This window comes from Corvus cornix, chromosome 22 (genome assembly GCF_000738735.6).
Source record: "Corvus cornix cornix isolate S_Up_H32 chromosome 22, ASM73873v5, whole genome shotgun sequence".
NCBI lineage: Eukaryota > Metazoa > Chordata > Aves > Passeriformes > Corvidae > Corvus > Corvus cornix.
Window position 1 is genome coordinate 4,681,077 of NC_046351.1, and position 14,028 is coordinate 4,695,104.

Sequence of the window (14,028 nt, forward strand, 5' to 3'; positions counted from 1 at the left end):
GTGAACCCCAATCTCCAGCCATCTCCAGTCCCCAAACCCCTGGGGCCACCAGACTCCACCACCCCCGGCAGCCCCTCGCTCTGTGCCACAAAGGTTCTTCAGTTGCTTTGCCTGAAATACTTCATGAAAAGGCTTTTGTACCATCGAAATCGCTGGTGACCCCAGTCCCCCCTGCCCAAGATTCCCAAGGAAAAGCAGGAGGCAGCTGTGGGGGGTCGTGCCGGCTGGCCCTTCCCTGCTCCCAACCCTCCAGATGTTTTATTACTCTGTGTTTAATTAACATTTCCAGCCACGTGCTGAATAGGGAGCTCACATCTGCCCCTTCTTCCCAGATAGCTCCTTGTTTAGGGGTACACGGAGTGGAGGTATGGATATGTGCAGGGGGCTGTGTGAGTCCCAGGATGCTAAAAAGTATAAATAATCACCTTATGTATTATTTTTGCCCGTATTTCCCATAAATAACATGGGATGAATCCTCGAGGCGTGAGGAGGTGGCTGGTTCCCAGCATGGGGCATGTGTAGGGTGAACGTCCCATGCCACCCAGCGCTCCCTCAGGTACCCCAGGACCCAACACCCACCCCCGGGCCTTTGGCCACTCTGGGACCCTTGAACACCCCAGGACCTTTGTGCACCCCAGGACTCTCACCTACCACAGGACCCTTGGACACCCTGGGACCACCCTGGGATTACAGCGATCCCAGGACTTTTAGGTCCCTCAGGACCCTTGGACACCCCAGGACCTTCCATCACCCCATTCACCATCTCCCACCCCATCCCACTCCCCCAGACACATTTATCCCAGGGACTGGGGGCACGAGGGTATTCCCACCACCCTCCACCCCCCTCAACCGAAGCCTGAAGCCCCAAGGAGACAAATCCCGACAGAGCGCTGGAACCATCGCTATCTCTGGGGGCAAACCGGGGGCCTTGGGGGGCTCGTTAGACCCCACCTCACCCTCCCGGGGCAGGTAGAGCTCGGGCCCCCGTTATTTTCCCCGTGCATGACGGTGGCGGCTCATGGGTGAGTTGCTCCCCCCGTGGCCCCCGAGCCCGCAGGGATGGGGGTGAGACGCCGCAGGAGTTTTGAGGGACTCCCCCCATCTCCGCGTCCCTCCTGCTCTCCCAGCTTTAAGGTCACCCCGAATGTGGAGGAAGGCTCGGGGGAGAGAAAGGGGACCCGATGGAGGGCCACCCCGAAGTCCCCCGAGCAGCCCTTCCCCGCGCGGTGGCAGCGCGGTTCCAGCCAGATGTTGGCAGCGGGGGAGGGCTGTGGGGACAATGAGCTGCTAATGTCCCATTAGCACCTTCTGGGGACACCGCCGGGCGAGGGCCCACCCCCTGTCCCTCCCCCTCCACCTCAGGTCACCTCCTGCCCCCCAAGAACACCTCTTCGGGAGGGTCATCGCCACGGGGGGGGGAGGGGGGTGGAGTGGAAGGCAGAATTTTGATGATTTGGGGTAAAATTGAGACGCATTTACACCCCAAAAAGTTCCAGGCTCCGAACAGCTTCGGTACCCGCAAACACCCCTGATGTGCGTCCCGCCGCCTCAGGCTGGGAAATGAGGGAAGTCCCCGGAAATGCCGAATTTCTCCACCCGCGGGCTGTCTTTACGGGGTACGGGCAGGGGATTTTCTCCGCCCGGGGAGGGCTGTATGGGATGTGGGGACTGTCGGGGCTGCACCAGGGCAGAGAACCCCAAGAACCACCAGGGACCGGGTCTCCCAGAACAGCCCGGGATGGGGGTCCCTGAGAACTGCCCTTGGAGTGGGTGACCCTGAGAACCCGAAAATTGACGTGGGACAGGAGATCCCGGAACTGCCCGGGAACGGCGTCCTCAAGAGTCATCCTGGGGTGGGGGCCCCCGAGAGCTGCTCTGGGACGGGGGATCCCCAGGAACACCGGGGATGGGGGGTCTGTGAGGGACACGGAGCGCGGGGGGGCGCGGCCTGGCGGGCCGGGGGCGTGGGCTGACCGCTCGGAGGGGGGTGTCCCCATGGCGGGGGGTGTCCCTATGGGGCTCTGTCATTCGGGGCGGGCTCTGTCACCGGAGGGGGTGTTCTCTCTGCCGGGGGTGGTCTCCCCATCGGGGGCGGGGTCTGCAGGACAAGAGGGGCGGGGCGGGGTCGCCCGTGAGGCGGGGGCGGGGGCGGGGGCGGTACCGGGGCGGGAACACCGGCGGGGGCGGTGCCGGGGCGGTGCTGGGGCGGTACCGGGGGCGGTGCCGGTAGCACCGGAGGGGCGGTGCCGGGGCGGTGCCGGGGCGGTACCGGGGCGGTGCCGGGGGCGGTGCCGGTAGCACCGGAGGGCGGTACCGGGGCGGTGCCGGGGGCGGTGCCGGTAGCACCGGCGGGGCGGTACCGGGGCGGTGCCGGGGGCGGTGCCGGTAGCACCGGAGGGCGGGTACCGGGGCGGTGCCGGGGGCGGTGCCGGTAGCACCGGCGGGGCGGTACCGGGGCGGTGCCGGGGGCGGTGCCGGTAGCACCGGAGGGGCGGTACCGGGGCGGTGCCGGGGGCGGTGCCGGTAGCACCGGAGGGCGGTACCAGGGGCGGTGCCGGTAGCACGGAGGCGGTGCCGGGGGCGTGCGGTAGCACCGGAGGGGCGGTGCCGGGGGCGGTGCCGGTAGCACCGGCGGGGCGGTGCCGGCGGTGCCGGCGGGCGGAGCGGGCGCGGCCATGGCGCTGAACCTGGCCAAGAACGGGCGGGCGCTGCAGGAGGCCTACGGGAGCGTGGTGGCCGCGGGGAGCCCCACGGACTGGTGAGGGAGGGGCGGCGGGGCCGGGGGTCGGTGAGCGGGGATGGGGGCGGGGGGATGGGATGGGATGGGGGATGGGGGAGGGTGGGGAGCTGGGGGAGGGGGCGGCTGTAGAGTGTTGCAGGGATGTGGGTGTTTAGGAGGGATGAGGTGGTTTGGGGGGGAGGGGGGTGTAGGGGGAATCCGAGGGGGTGGGGAGCGGATGGAGGGGTGGAAGTGAAACAAGGATGGGGGGTGGAGGGCCTGGGAAAAAATTTGCGGCTGGGCCAGTGGCTTGGGGGGAACATGAGGTGACAGGGATCAGAGTGTGGGGGTGTTTGAGGGGGATGTGGGGTGCCCAGAGGGAGTCAGGGGTGTGGGGGGGGTGAGGGTGTATAGGGGCGGTTGGGGGGTGAGGGGTGAGAGACTCAGGGGGCTGTGGGGGTGTCCGGGGGGAACAGGAAGACCCCGGGCTGTGGGGTGGGGGTCCCTGTGGGGCTCTGCGCTTCAGGAGGTGTCAGGGGTGTGTGATGAGCACTGTGCTGGCTAAAAATCCCATTTCTGCCTTAATTTTAGGGCTCTGTTCACCTATGAAGGCAACAGCAATGACCTGCGAGTGGCCGGCTCCGGAGGTGACTGTGTTGGGGACCACCCCCTGTTTCCGCGGTTCCAGGGCTTTCCAGGGGTCTGGGGGGCTTCCAGGGCCCATCTCACTGTACCTGCCTGAGATGTCGGGGGGGTTTTTAACCCCTGAGGGTATTTTGGGAGGTGCCCTTGGTGGTGGGAGAAGAGTGGGAACTGTGTTAGGGGGTCTGGTGTGATTTCGAAGTGAGGAATATGGAGCAGAGCCTCACTGGCAGCTCTGCTTCTCCCTTCCTTTCATTTTCCTCCTTTCCAAAGGATCTGAAGTCTGTATCCTGGCTGCCTTCTGCATCCCTGAAGTATTTTAGATCCCTGATTTAGGCAGGGCCACCTGGTACTCCAAAGCCACTCACTAAGCCAGGGCTCCCTACTCAATGCTTCTAAAGCCCCTCATGTCGAATTCCCTTCTTCCTGCAATTCTTTTTCTTTTATTTTTTATTTGGCTGCTGATTCCCACCCAAACACTACTGGCTGGGAAGCCGAAGCCTTCGGGAAGCAGCACGTCCAGGCGGGTTTCCCCGTGCTCGGAATTTGCATCCTCTCCCCAGCTTCTTCCTTAACTTCCAAGTGTTTTTCCTAGCCTGTGGAGCTCTATGGAAGTTTCTGGGATGCTCCATAGGATCTGGTGGAGCCCATGGAGCCAGGGGTTTGGTGCTGGGGAATTTTGTTGAGGAAAACTCTTGTTGAGTCACAAATGAGAGTTCTGGGGAGCTGCAGAGGGTGTGCCCCAAGCTCCTCGCAGATCCCTGCTCTCCCCAGCATTCCCCTCATGTCCTTCCATGCCAGCCCTCACCGATCAGCTTCAGACTTCCAACCTTCAACTTCCCTGCTGGGTTTGGAGCCAAATTTAGAGCCAAATCATAAATATTTAATAGGGAGAAGGAAATGATCCGGGTTACGCTGCAGAGCAGAGTGAGCTGTGTTGGGCTGGGTTGCTCCTGCCAGGGGTGATAAGGACCAGTGGCTCTTTTCCCACTTTTCAGGGCTCAGACAATCCAGCACAGGAGGAATTGTGGTCTGGGGGGATATTTTTGAGATGAGAGTGTGCGTTTTTGGTGTTTTTCATCCTTTCATTTTCCTTTATTGGTGTAGTGGGAGCAATGCTGTTCCCTTTCCACTGCCCCTGCCTGAGCCCTGTGTGGGATTTTTCCTCTGGGATTTACTCCCAAGTCCTCAAACCAGCACTGAGACCACTCTAGGTGGGTGTAACAGGGAGGGAGGCGTTGAGGCAGGAGTTTGCCCATGAGAACTGCCCTTGGAGTCCATGGTGGACAAGCAGGACCTTACCTCATGTTACTCTTTTGGTTCCTTCTCTACGTCCCATCTGACAAAGCAGGAACAAGGCTCAGCCAGTTCCTCCACTTCTCAGCACCCTTCCCACCGTCACTGAGGTGTTTTGTGCAGGAACCTGTGGGCAAAACTGACAGCTGCCTGCTCTCATTAAAGCTTCCAATTGATTAGGGAGTCTGAGCAGCTCCTTCTGTGTCCTGCCAGCACTCGGTTGCAGATCCAGGATCTTTCCTTACGGGGTTTGTGAGGGTCTGAGGAAGAGGAACTGGGTGATGAAGGCTGCTGGGAATGGGAATGGGTGAGAAGAGGCTGGGGCTTGGCTCCCAAATAATCACATGGATGACAAATGATCAGGTTATGTGTTTACAGAGTAAACACAGGGGTCTGAGACACTCGTGAGGTACAATGACCCCAAATCTAACGGGGATAATCTCCAGGGAATACGGAGCTGGGAGGCTCCGTGGGTTTGGCTGTTCCGGCACACGTACGGAATGGGCTGGACTCACCCCGTCTCCTTCCTCCCGGGACAGATGGGGGCCTGGAGGAGATGGTGGAGGAGCTCAACAGTGGGAAGGTGATGTACGGCTTCTGCCGCGTGAAGGATCCCAACTCTGGGCTGCCCAAATATGTCCTCGTCAACTGGGTGAGTGGGGACAGACCTTGGCTTAACTGGGAGGGAGCTGGAGCCCCTCGGCCGTGGAGCCAGGCTAGGAGAGCTGGGGTGGCCAGCCTGGAGAAGAGAGGGCTCTTGCAGTGCCTTTAGGGGCTCCAGGAGAGCTGGAGAGGGGCTTGGGCTCAGATCCAGGTGCTGCTGCTGCCATGGATCCCCCCCAGATGGGCTCAGGTGAGCTGGTGCCGATGGTGTCTCGTTGCAGACGGGTGAAGGGGTCAATGACGTGCGGAAAGGAGCCTGCGCCAACCACGTCAGCACCGTGGCCAACTTCCTGAAGGTCTGATCCTCCTCATGTCCTCCCTTTGGGTTGGAGGGACTTAGAGACCACCCAGTTCTACTGCCCTGCCATGGTCAGGGACAACTTCCAGTAGACCAGCTTGCCCAAAACATCCCTCTGGATATCTTCTCCTTCTCACCAGAACCCTCTTCCTTCCCTTGGGAGCTCTGGGAGCACAGACAGGACCCACCAGGGCAGAGTGGTGGGTTTGGGGGCTCCCAGAGTGACCCCCTCACCCGTACCCTGGTTCCTCCTGCTCAGGGGGCTCACGTCACCATCAATGCCCGGGCAGAGGAGGACGTGGAGCCTGAACTCATCATGGAGAAGGTGGCCAAGGCCTCCGGGGCCAACTACAGCTTCCACAAGGAGAGCAGCAAGTTCCAGGACTCGGGGCCCCAGGCTCCCGTGGTGAGTTGAGTCAGTAAGGGCTTTCGGGTCCCTCTGGGTGGGGGGAGGGTCTGGGACCACTGTCATCCCTGGCCATTGACGTGTCTGTGGAATGTTCTTTCTGGAGAAGGGAAGGCTCCAGGGAGAACTTAGAGCCCCTTCCAGTGCCTAAAAGGGCTCCAAGAGAGCTGGAGAGGGACTTTGGACCAGGGCACAGAGTGACAGGACAAGGGGGAATGGTTTCCCACTGCCGGAGGGCAGGTTTGAAGCATGGAATCATGGTTTGGGTTGGAGGGACCTTAAAGCCCATCCAGTCCCACCCCTGCCATGGGCAGGGACACCTTCCACTGTCCCAGGCTGCTCCAAGCCCCATCCAACCTGGCCTTGGACGCTTCCAGGGATGGGGCAGCAACCTGTGCCAGGGCAAGCAATTCCCCATTTTTGGCAACGTGCATATCACTGGCCTCACCCAGCCCTTCTTTAAATTTTGGGACAAAGCATCAGGTTACAGGAACTTCTAAGAGAAGTCCCAGACTGTGCTGATTTGGGCTGATTTTTGACAGAAAATGCAAAAAAGGTGATTTCTCTGTGTCTTCCTCAGGGCTCTGTGTACCAGAAGACAAACGCGATGTCTGAAATCAAGCGGGTCAATAAGGATAATTTCTGGGCCAAAGCAGAGGTGAGTGAACGCATCCCTCAGAGCACAAAGTGTTTGGATTTAGCTGGAGATTATTCTCCATATGCTTATTCCCTGTCTGGGAATTGGGGAATCCTGCCTGGAATCGGGGACCCAGAGCTCAGGGAAGCGCAGAGCTGCTACCTTGGGGTGCTCAGAGAGGAGGGGCTGAGTCTTGAAGGGGAAGGTGCTCCTTTATCTCATCTGAATTTGGCTCAGGGAGAGAGGGCTGGGATGCACCCCAGCTCCCAGTGGATGGCTGGGATGCACCCTGGCTCTCCTGGCAGACAGCTGGGCTGCATCCCAGCTCCCAGCAAACCCCATTTGGGTGAGGAAACTGGTTCTTGACCTCTCCGAGGGCTGCTCCCTGTTTCCTTCCCCTTCACATTGGGTTTTATGGGGTTAAGCAATAACGTGTGAACCTTCTGGCTGGATAAGCACCCTGGGATCCACCACGAGCCCCAGGATCCACTGCGTGCCCTGGGATGTGCTGTGTCCCCTGGGACCTGCTGTGTGCCCTGGGATGCAGAGGCCCAGGGGGATCCGAGCACTGGCAGCGTGGCCCCCACACCCCTGAGCCCAGGAAGCCCAAGGCTCTGTGCCCGTCTCCCCTCAGAAGGATGAGGAGAACCGTCGGCTGGAGGAGAAGAGGAGGGCGGAGGAGGAGCGGCAGCGGCTGGAGCGGGAGCGGCGGGAGCGGGAGCTGCAGGAGGCAGCGGGGCGGGAGCAGATGTTTAAAGCCAGATCCAGTGAAATCGAAGCCCAGAAGTGAGTGGGGTTTTGGGAATGATTCCCGGAGCCTGTCCTGCTCTCTGGGATCTCTGTGGTGCCAGGTGTCCCTGTCACTACCTCTCTGAGCTGCCTCCACTCCAGCAAATTCATTCCTTAGGAAATGGTGGATCATGTCCATGTATTCCCCACTGCTGGAATTCCTGCAATCCCAGGAAACCTCCCGTAAGAGAACAGATAAGAGGGAATCTTACTCCAGGTGTGGAGGAAACATCTCCCTGGCTAACCCCCAAGGAGCTTGGCTGCTTGTTCGGCATCGTCCCTGAGTTCCCCTGGCCATGGATCCTGCTCCAGGACTACTCCCCTTTTGCTTCCCAAACTCTTTCCTGGCACCCATGGCCCCTATTTTTGGGGTGTCAGAGGTCCAGGGAGCTCCAAGCCCCATGGGGATGACTCCAGGGAAATCTGCCCATCTCCCGTATCAAGATGCTCGTGTCCATATCCCCAGGGAAGAGATTTCCCTGGAATGATCCCACTATTTGGAGCAGCACCTGCCCCTCTCACCATGCTCCTCTCTTCAAGGGTGACCTGTAGCACCTTGTCTGGCCCTGAAGTGAGGGGGAGCACTACCAAAGTGAGGGATGGCCTTCATGTGCTATTCCCAGGGACCTGCAGTGGGGTGAGGTTTCAAATCCTCAGTTTTAACCCCAGTTTGTCCCCACAGGAGACTCCAGCAGCAACAGGAGGCTGAGAACAGGGACAGGGAGCAGCAGCAATGGGTGAGCTCTGGTGTTGGCCCCAGGCGAGGTTTATCCATGGTGGAGGGGACAGGGACCTGGGACAGGGCAAGGGGAAATGGCCCCAAGTTGCACAGGGGAGGTTTAAGTTGGATATTGGTAAAATTCTTTCATGAAGAGGGTTGTCCAGCTCTGGCACAGGCTGCCCAGAGCAGTGCTGGAATCCCCATTCCTGGGGGGATTTAACAGGATGTGGCACTTGGGGACACAGGTCAGTGGTGGCCTTGGCTGTGCTGGGGAACAGTTGGACTTGATGCTCTCAGTGGGTTTTTCCAACCTAAATCATTCCACGATTCCATGACACCAAGTCCCTGTCCTCAGCCCAGAATTCCTGTGTCTCCCTCCCAGATCCAGCGTTCCCTCCTCATTCACCCTCCATCGCCGTTCCTTGGGTCCGGAGGGGGCTGAAGGGGGCAGAAGGGACCCGAGGGGGCAGGATGGTTCTGGAAGGAATTGGATGGGGCAGGAGGGGGCTGAAGGGGGCAGGAAGGCTGGCCGGGGCTGGGAGGGGTGGCTCAGCACCCGATGCTCTCTGTGCTGCAGAAGGAGCAGGCCGAGGAGTTCGAGGCGCAACAGCGGAAGGGCTTCAAGAGAAGCGAGTCAGTGGAGAAAGCCCAGGTGGGGAACTGGGACCCTGAGTCCCTGGGGAGAGGGGGGCTCTGCCCCTGCTGTGCTGCTCGGGGCCTGACCGGGCCGTGTGCCCTCCCTGGGCAGGAGGCTGCCACGCTGATCGCGCAGAGAGCCGTCAACCCCCGCGACATCTTCAAGCAAAGGGAGAAAGCAGGGCCAGGGGACGCGGGGATGCCAGCACAGCCAGGTACGGCCTGGGGACACGGGGAGGGTGCTGGGGGCTGGTTCCAGTCCCCCCCTGGGTCTCTCTGCACGTGGAGGGGCCCCAGTGGGGCAGCGGTATCGTGAGGCCACAGTTTGAGCTGACAACAGGCAGCTCTCATCACACTGATGTTCTCTGCTGTGCTGTGTCCCACACCTGGCTCCTGCCATTTTCCAGGGTGCGGCTCCCGCCAAGTTTTAATCACAAAGATAGAAGATTTCCATACTCTGATTCACCTTCTGAGCCTTAAAGTTGTTTTGGTTTTTTTTAGTTGAAGTTCAAGATATTAACACCAGGAAAACACCACTATTGCAATCTCTCCTGACTGCATGAAGTTTCACCCAAATTTTTGCACTGCCCCAGCCAAGCAGAATCTTGTGCTGTTAGAAGAACCTGATCCAATCTCTCGGATAGAAATCAGGAAGTTTGCAGACCAGAGCTGAGAGTAGCTGAGGAAATAGCTGTGACGAGTGCATGACGCCCCTGGGTGACTGCCTCTGCCACTGCTGCCGCCTCCACCTCCTCTTCCTCTTCCTCTTCGTCCTCCTCAGCCCAGCCCCCTCCAAAGCACCTTAAATTGATTCAGAATAATCACTTTCACTTGGTGATAGGAGCATTAATTCCTACTTCCTTGGGAAGGCAAGCCATGGTAGGAGAGGAGGGAATGCCATGTGCTGGGAAAATGTCTTTTTTGGTGGTTAGACATCATGGGGAGAGACTGACTTTGAGGTATTTCATTAGGATTTGATGGTTTTCATGGAGGAAAGGGAGATAAATGCCCTGGGATTGATCAGACCCAGAAGTAAGGGTAGGAGGGATTCTTGGTGCTGGTAGGGTTTGTCTGGGAATTCTCTTCAGCTTTTGTTTGGTTTGGAGGTGGAGATGAGGAGATACCAGCTCAGTTACCTCCTGTCACAGGAAATGCACTGGCAGAAACCAGTTTGCACCATCCCTTCCCAGTTTGATGTCTGTGGACTGTGTCTGAGTTCAGGGTGCTCCAAGAGTCACCATGGAGAGCCGGAGGCAGGGTCTTCCAGCTCTTCCTCCTCTGCAAAAATCCTATTTTTTTTTTAGTTTTCCCTTGACTGCTGCTGTAACCAGTTGCCAAACTTGTTTTCCACAACCAGGATTAGGGCTGGAAATTCCTGCTTGGGAGGGTGACCTAGCAGTACCTGTGGGTGCGCAGTCAGGCTGGGAGCCCCCCTGCCTGACCGGCTCCTGCAGCCCCTTGAACTCCTTTTCCAGGGAAGCTCCGCAGCCCATTCCTGCAGAAGGAGGTGAACTCGGTGCCCAGCCCTGCCTCCCCCAGCCGGGATGTTTGGGGGTCCCCGCCGGCCTCCCCAGTACCTGCAGCAGGTATGTGCTTGGCTCCCTCCACTCCCCGAAGCTTTCTCCTCATCTTTCCAACCAGATCTCACAAAATTGGGCATTTTGAGGCCGGCCTTGGAGATTCCATTTGGTTTTCCCATTCCGTGGGCTAGGGACCCTGGGCTTTGTCTCCAGCCAGGGCTGAGTGTGATGCTGGGGATGAGGATGGTTCCTGCTTGTCTCCACCTGAAGGCTCAGTGCATGGGGGATGAGGATATCTCCTGCTGGAATTCAGGCTGGAATTCAGGCTGGAATTCGGCTCCATGCACCCCCAGCCTTCCTCCAGACCTGCCACAGGGGCTTTGACAGTCACACTTGGACTTTTCCACCATTTCCAAAATGCCCCAAGACCCAGCTGAGGTGGCTCCACTCCTGTGCAGGGGTTTCCCTGCTCCAGAGTTAGACATGCAGGGACATGGTGGGAGCCAGGGATGAGGTGGGGTTTAGGGACAACAAAGTAGGGACCAGGGATGAACTGGGGGCCAGAGATGAGGTGAGGGCCAGGGACAAACTGTGGACAGGGGGTCCAGCTCTGATGTCCCCAGGCTGCTGTCACCACTAGATGCTGCTCTTGGCCAGGACCTCTGCTCCAGCCCTTTCCCTCCACAGGAATTTTTTCATCTTGAGCGAGTTTATCCCTTCCCTATCTTTATCCCTTCCCTATCAGAGATAGGTCTCTCCTTTGTCCTTTTTGTTGCTCCCTAAACCCCTGCCTCCTCCATCCCATGGTCTGTGTGTGCTCCATCCCCCAGCTGGACAGGAGACCGGGGGACACCCAGCTCATCGCAGGAATGTGGTGTCACTCCAGCCTGGGCAGGAGCCCACGAGGGGACAGGGCATGGTTTTGGTGACAGATCCCTTGTTTCTCCTCAGGACGAGACTCTGGATACAATTCTGGTGTCCCAGGGTCCCACATGGAAGAGAATCTGTATGAGGAGCCTCCGGAGCCCTCGGCCATCTATGAGGAGCCGCCCCAGGTGAGTTTGGACGGAGGGGACCCTGTCGGGGCCAGACCTGTGTGGGAGAGAGTGGCTTGTCCCATCCTTAGGATGGAACACTTTTCTGGGCTAAAATTGTAGGAAACGGAGAAACGCCAGAGCTCAGGTGTATTCAGGATGCACCCATGTGGCAAAGGGGTGCGGCTGTGTTCCTTCCCAGTGCTCCCAGTGGGAGACACTGGTACTGAGTCCCTGGCACCCATCCTGCACCCCAGGGCTGCTCTGGCTGTTGTCAGTGCCACATCCCAGAACCAGTGAGGGGAGAGGATCCAAAGCCCTTTCTCCTCCTTCTCCTGCTTCTCTGCCCATCTGAACCCAGTGGAGTTGGCAATCCCAGCTATTCCCTGTGCACTCCAGGATTCTCCAGGGGCTAATCGCGGGGTTGTGCTGTGCTGCCGTGTTGCCCTTGGAGATGTGGGGCCCCTTTGGTTTCTTCTCTGCTCACCAAACCATCAGCATTCCAAACATTTTCTCATTCTGCAATTTGTCTGGAAGCGTCCAGCAGGTTCCAAAGGATTCCAGGGGAGATGGGCTCAATGATCCCCTCAGCCTTTCCTGAAGGAAACAAACCACAGCCAGCTCAGGTTCTGGCAGAAATGTTTCAGAAGCTGGAGCTTATCTGTTGGGGGATGAGCTCTGTCTGCAGCAGGGATCCCAAGGGATCAGAGGGGTTGTCTGCCACTGGTCTCCGGTGTTTCTGTTGGGATGAGATCCCAAGGGACAGGGATGGGTGTTGAGCTAGATGGAGATGTGGCCACCTCGGCTCTTTGGCTAAGAGCTGGTTTGCTTCTGTGTCTCCTGGATGCTGTGGCAGACCCACGGCACAACTTCCCTGGAGCCCGTGTTTTATTCCAGAGGGCACTTGGGACTTCCAGCACGCAGGTCTCCAAGCCTCAGGGGGCTGATGGACGTTTCTGGCGTTGGACATAGTTGTTTTCCCTCCCACTGTTGTCCTAGTAATTCTTGTTCTCCTCTCCTTCCCGAAGGAACAAGTTGACGATGCCAAATATGACTACAGGGTGGAGTACCAGGAGCCCCCGGACCTGGCGGGGAAGGGGCTCTGTGCCCGGGCACTCTATGACTACCAGGCTGGTGAGACCCACAGAGCCATTCCCCTTGTCCTGTCCCTCCAAAGTCCCTCTCCAGCTCTCTTGGAGCCCCTTTAGGCACTGGAAGGCGCTCCAAGGTCTCCCTGGAGCTTCTCTTCTCCAGGCCGGACATTCCCAGCTCTCCCAGCTTGTCTCCAGAGCAGAGGGGCTCCAACCCCTGGAGCACCTCCATGGCCTTCTCTGGACTTGTTCAGCAGCTCCACATCCCTCTAGCCTTGGGAACCCCAGAGCTGGGGTAGTTCAGCTGGTCTGACCCCCTCCCCTCTCTCTGTCCCATTCCAGCTGATGACACCGAGATCTCCTTTGATCCTGAGAACATCATCACCAACATCGAGATGATCGATGAGGGCTGGTGGCGCGGCTACGGCCCCGATGGCCACTTTGGCATGTTCCCCGCCAACTACGTGGAACTGATAGAGTAGGGGGACTGGTGGGGGGGCTGATGGGGGGCTCCAGACCCCTGGGACTGCTCCAGACCCCCGAGACCACTCAGCTCCTGCCTGATTCTTCCAAATGACACGTGGCTTTTTCTTCTTCTCTATTTCTTTCTCTCTCTCAGTGAAGTGCCATTCCCCAGTCCCTTGGCAGTGGGGCCCCCCCAGGCACTGCCCCCCATCCCCCATAACTGCCCTTGGGTGGGTGAAGGAAGGGTCCCATCCCACCCTGAGCCCACAGCGCTGGTCTCCCCCTCCTCCCTCGGCTTTGGAGTAGGAAGGAGGGCATGACAAATCCCTCAGAGGAATTTTCAGGGAACAAATTACCTCCCCCCTGTGCTCCCTCCCTCCCTCCCACCCCGTGACCTTGGACCTGCCGCAGCCACACTGGAGAAGCCACTTTCCCAATTTTATTTCATTGGAAAAGCTCATCAGAATAATTCTGGAATCCTACGGGGTCTGACATGACCAAGAGAGGTGAATCCTGGCTCTGTTCCCCACCACCCCGAGCACACTGAGCTTGCCATGTGTGATCCTGTGTTTTCCTCCTTGCTCTCCCCACTGTTCCCTCGCCCCAAATGTGCTCTGGGGATTTAAACTGGGAGTGAATAACCTTCCCTGCAGTGCAGATCCAGCCCGGCCAAGCGCGTGGGACCCCCCTCCCCACCCCAAACTCACTGTGAACAAGGAAAAGCCCAGCCCAGCCCCTCCCCCACACGGAGCTTCCTGCCTTGGTGTCCCTTTAGGAACAGGAGAGAACAGAGTTGGGGTGCTGGGGGGTCCCAGCTTGCCCACCCCTCCTGCAGGTGTGGGGGACATGGTGTCCTCTCCGAGTCCCTCCCCCGAGCTCCTTTTTCTCCTTGCTCCCCCTGGGCCCTCCCCAGCTACAATAAAAGGGCTTTTCTTTGGTGATGGATGTGGCAGGGTCCAGGTGGGAATGGGAGAGGAATGCCAGGGGTTTGGTGTCCGTAATGCCAGACGTTATCACACCAGGCTGTCGTGAGCAGGGGCCAAGGGAGGGGTAACTGGGCACATAATTAGTCTCAACACTAATTATCTGGGTCTAATGAGGGAGGAAGCAG

The 14,028-nt window shown here is 58.8% G+C and overlaps 1 protein-coding gene across 1 annotated transcript; it reads left to right on the top strand.

Moving 5' to 3' along the window:
* Nucleotides 1-2,643: 2,643 nt before the first annotated feature.
* DBNL (drebrin like) lies at nt 2,644-13,858 on the top strand. The gene is made up of 14 exons (XM_039564191.1): nt 2,644-2,758; nt 3,311-3,366; nt 5,197-5,309; nt 5,542-5,616; nt 5,878-6,024; nt 6,605-6,682; nt 7,296-7,447; nt 8,133-8,187; nt 8,749-8,823; nt 8,920-9,022; nt 10,283-10,393; nt 11,279-11,382; nt 12,390-12,495; nt 12,795-13,858. Exons 1-14 carry the CDS (start codon nt 2,676-2,678, stop codon nt 12,932-12,934), a joined length of 1,398 nt encoding a protein of 465 aa, XP_039420125.1. The 5' UTR covers nt 2,644-2,675; the 3' UTR covers nt 12,935-13,858.
* Nucleotides 13,859-14,028: the final 170 nt, after the last annotated feature.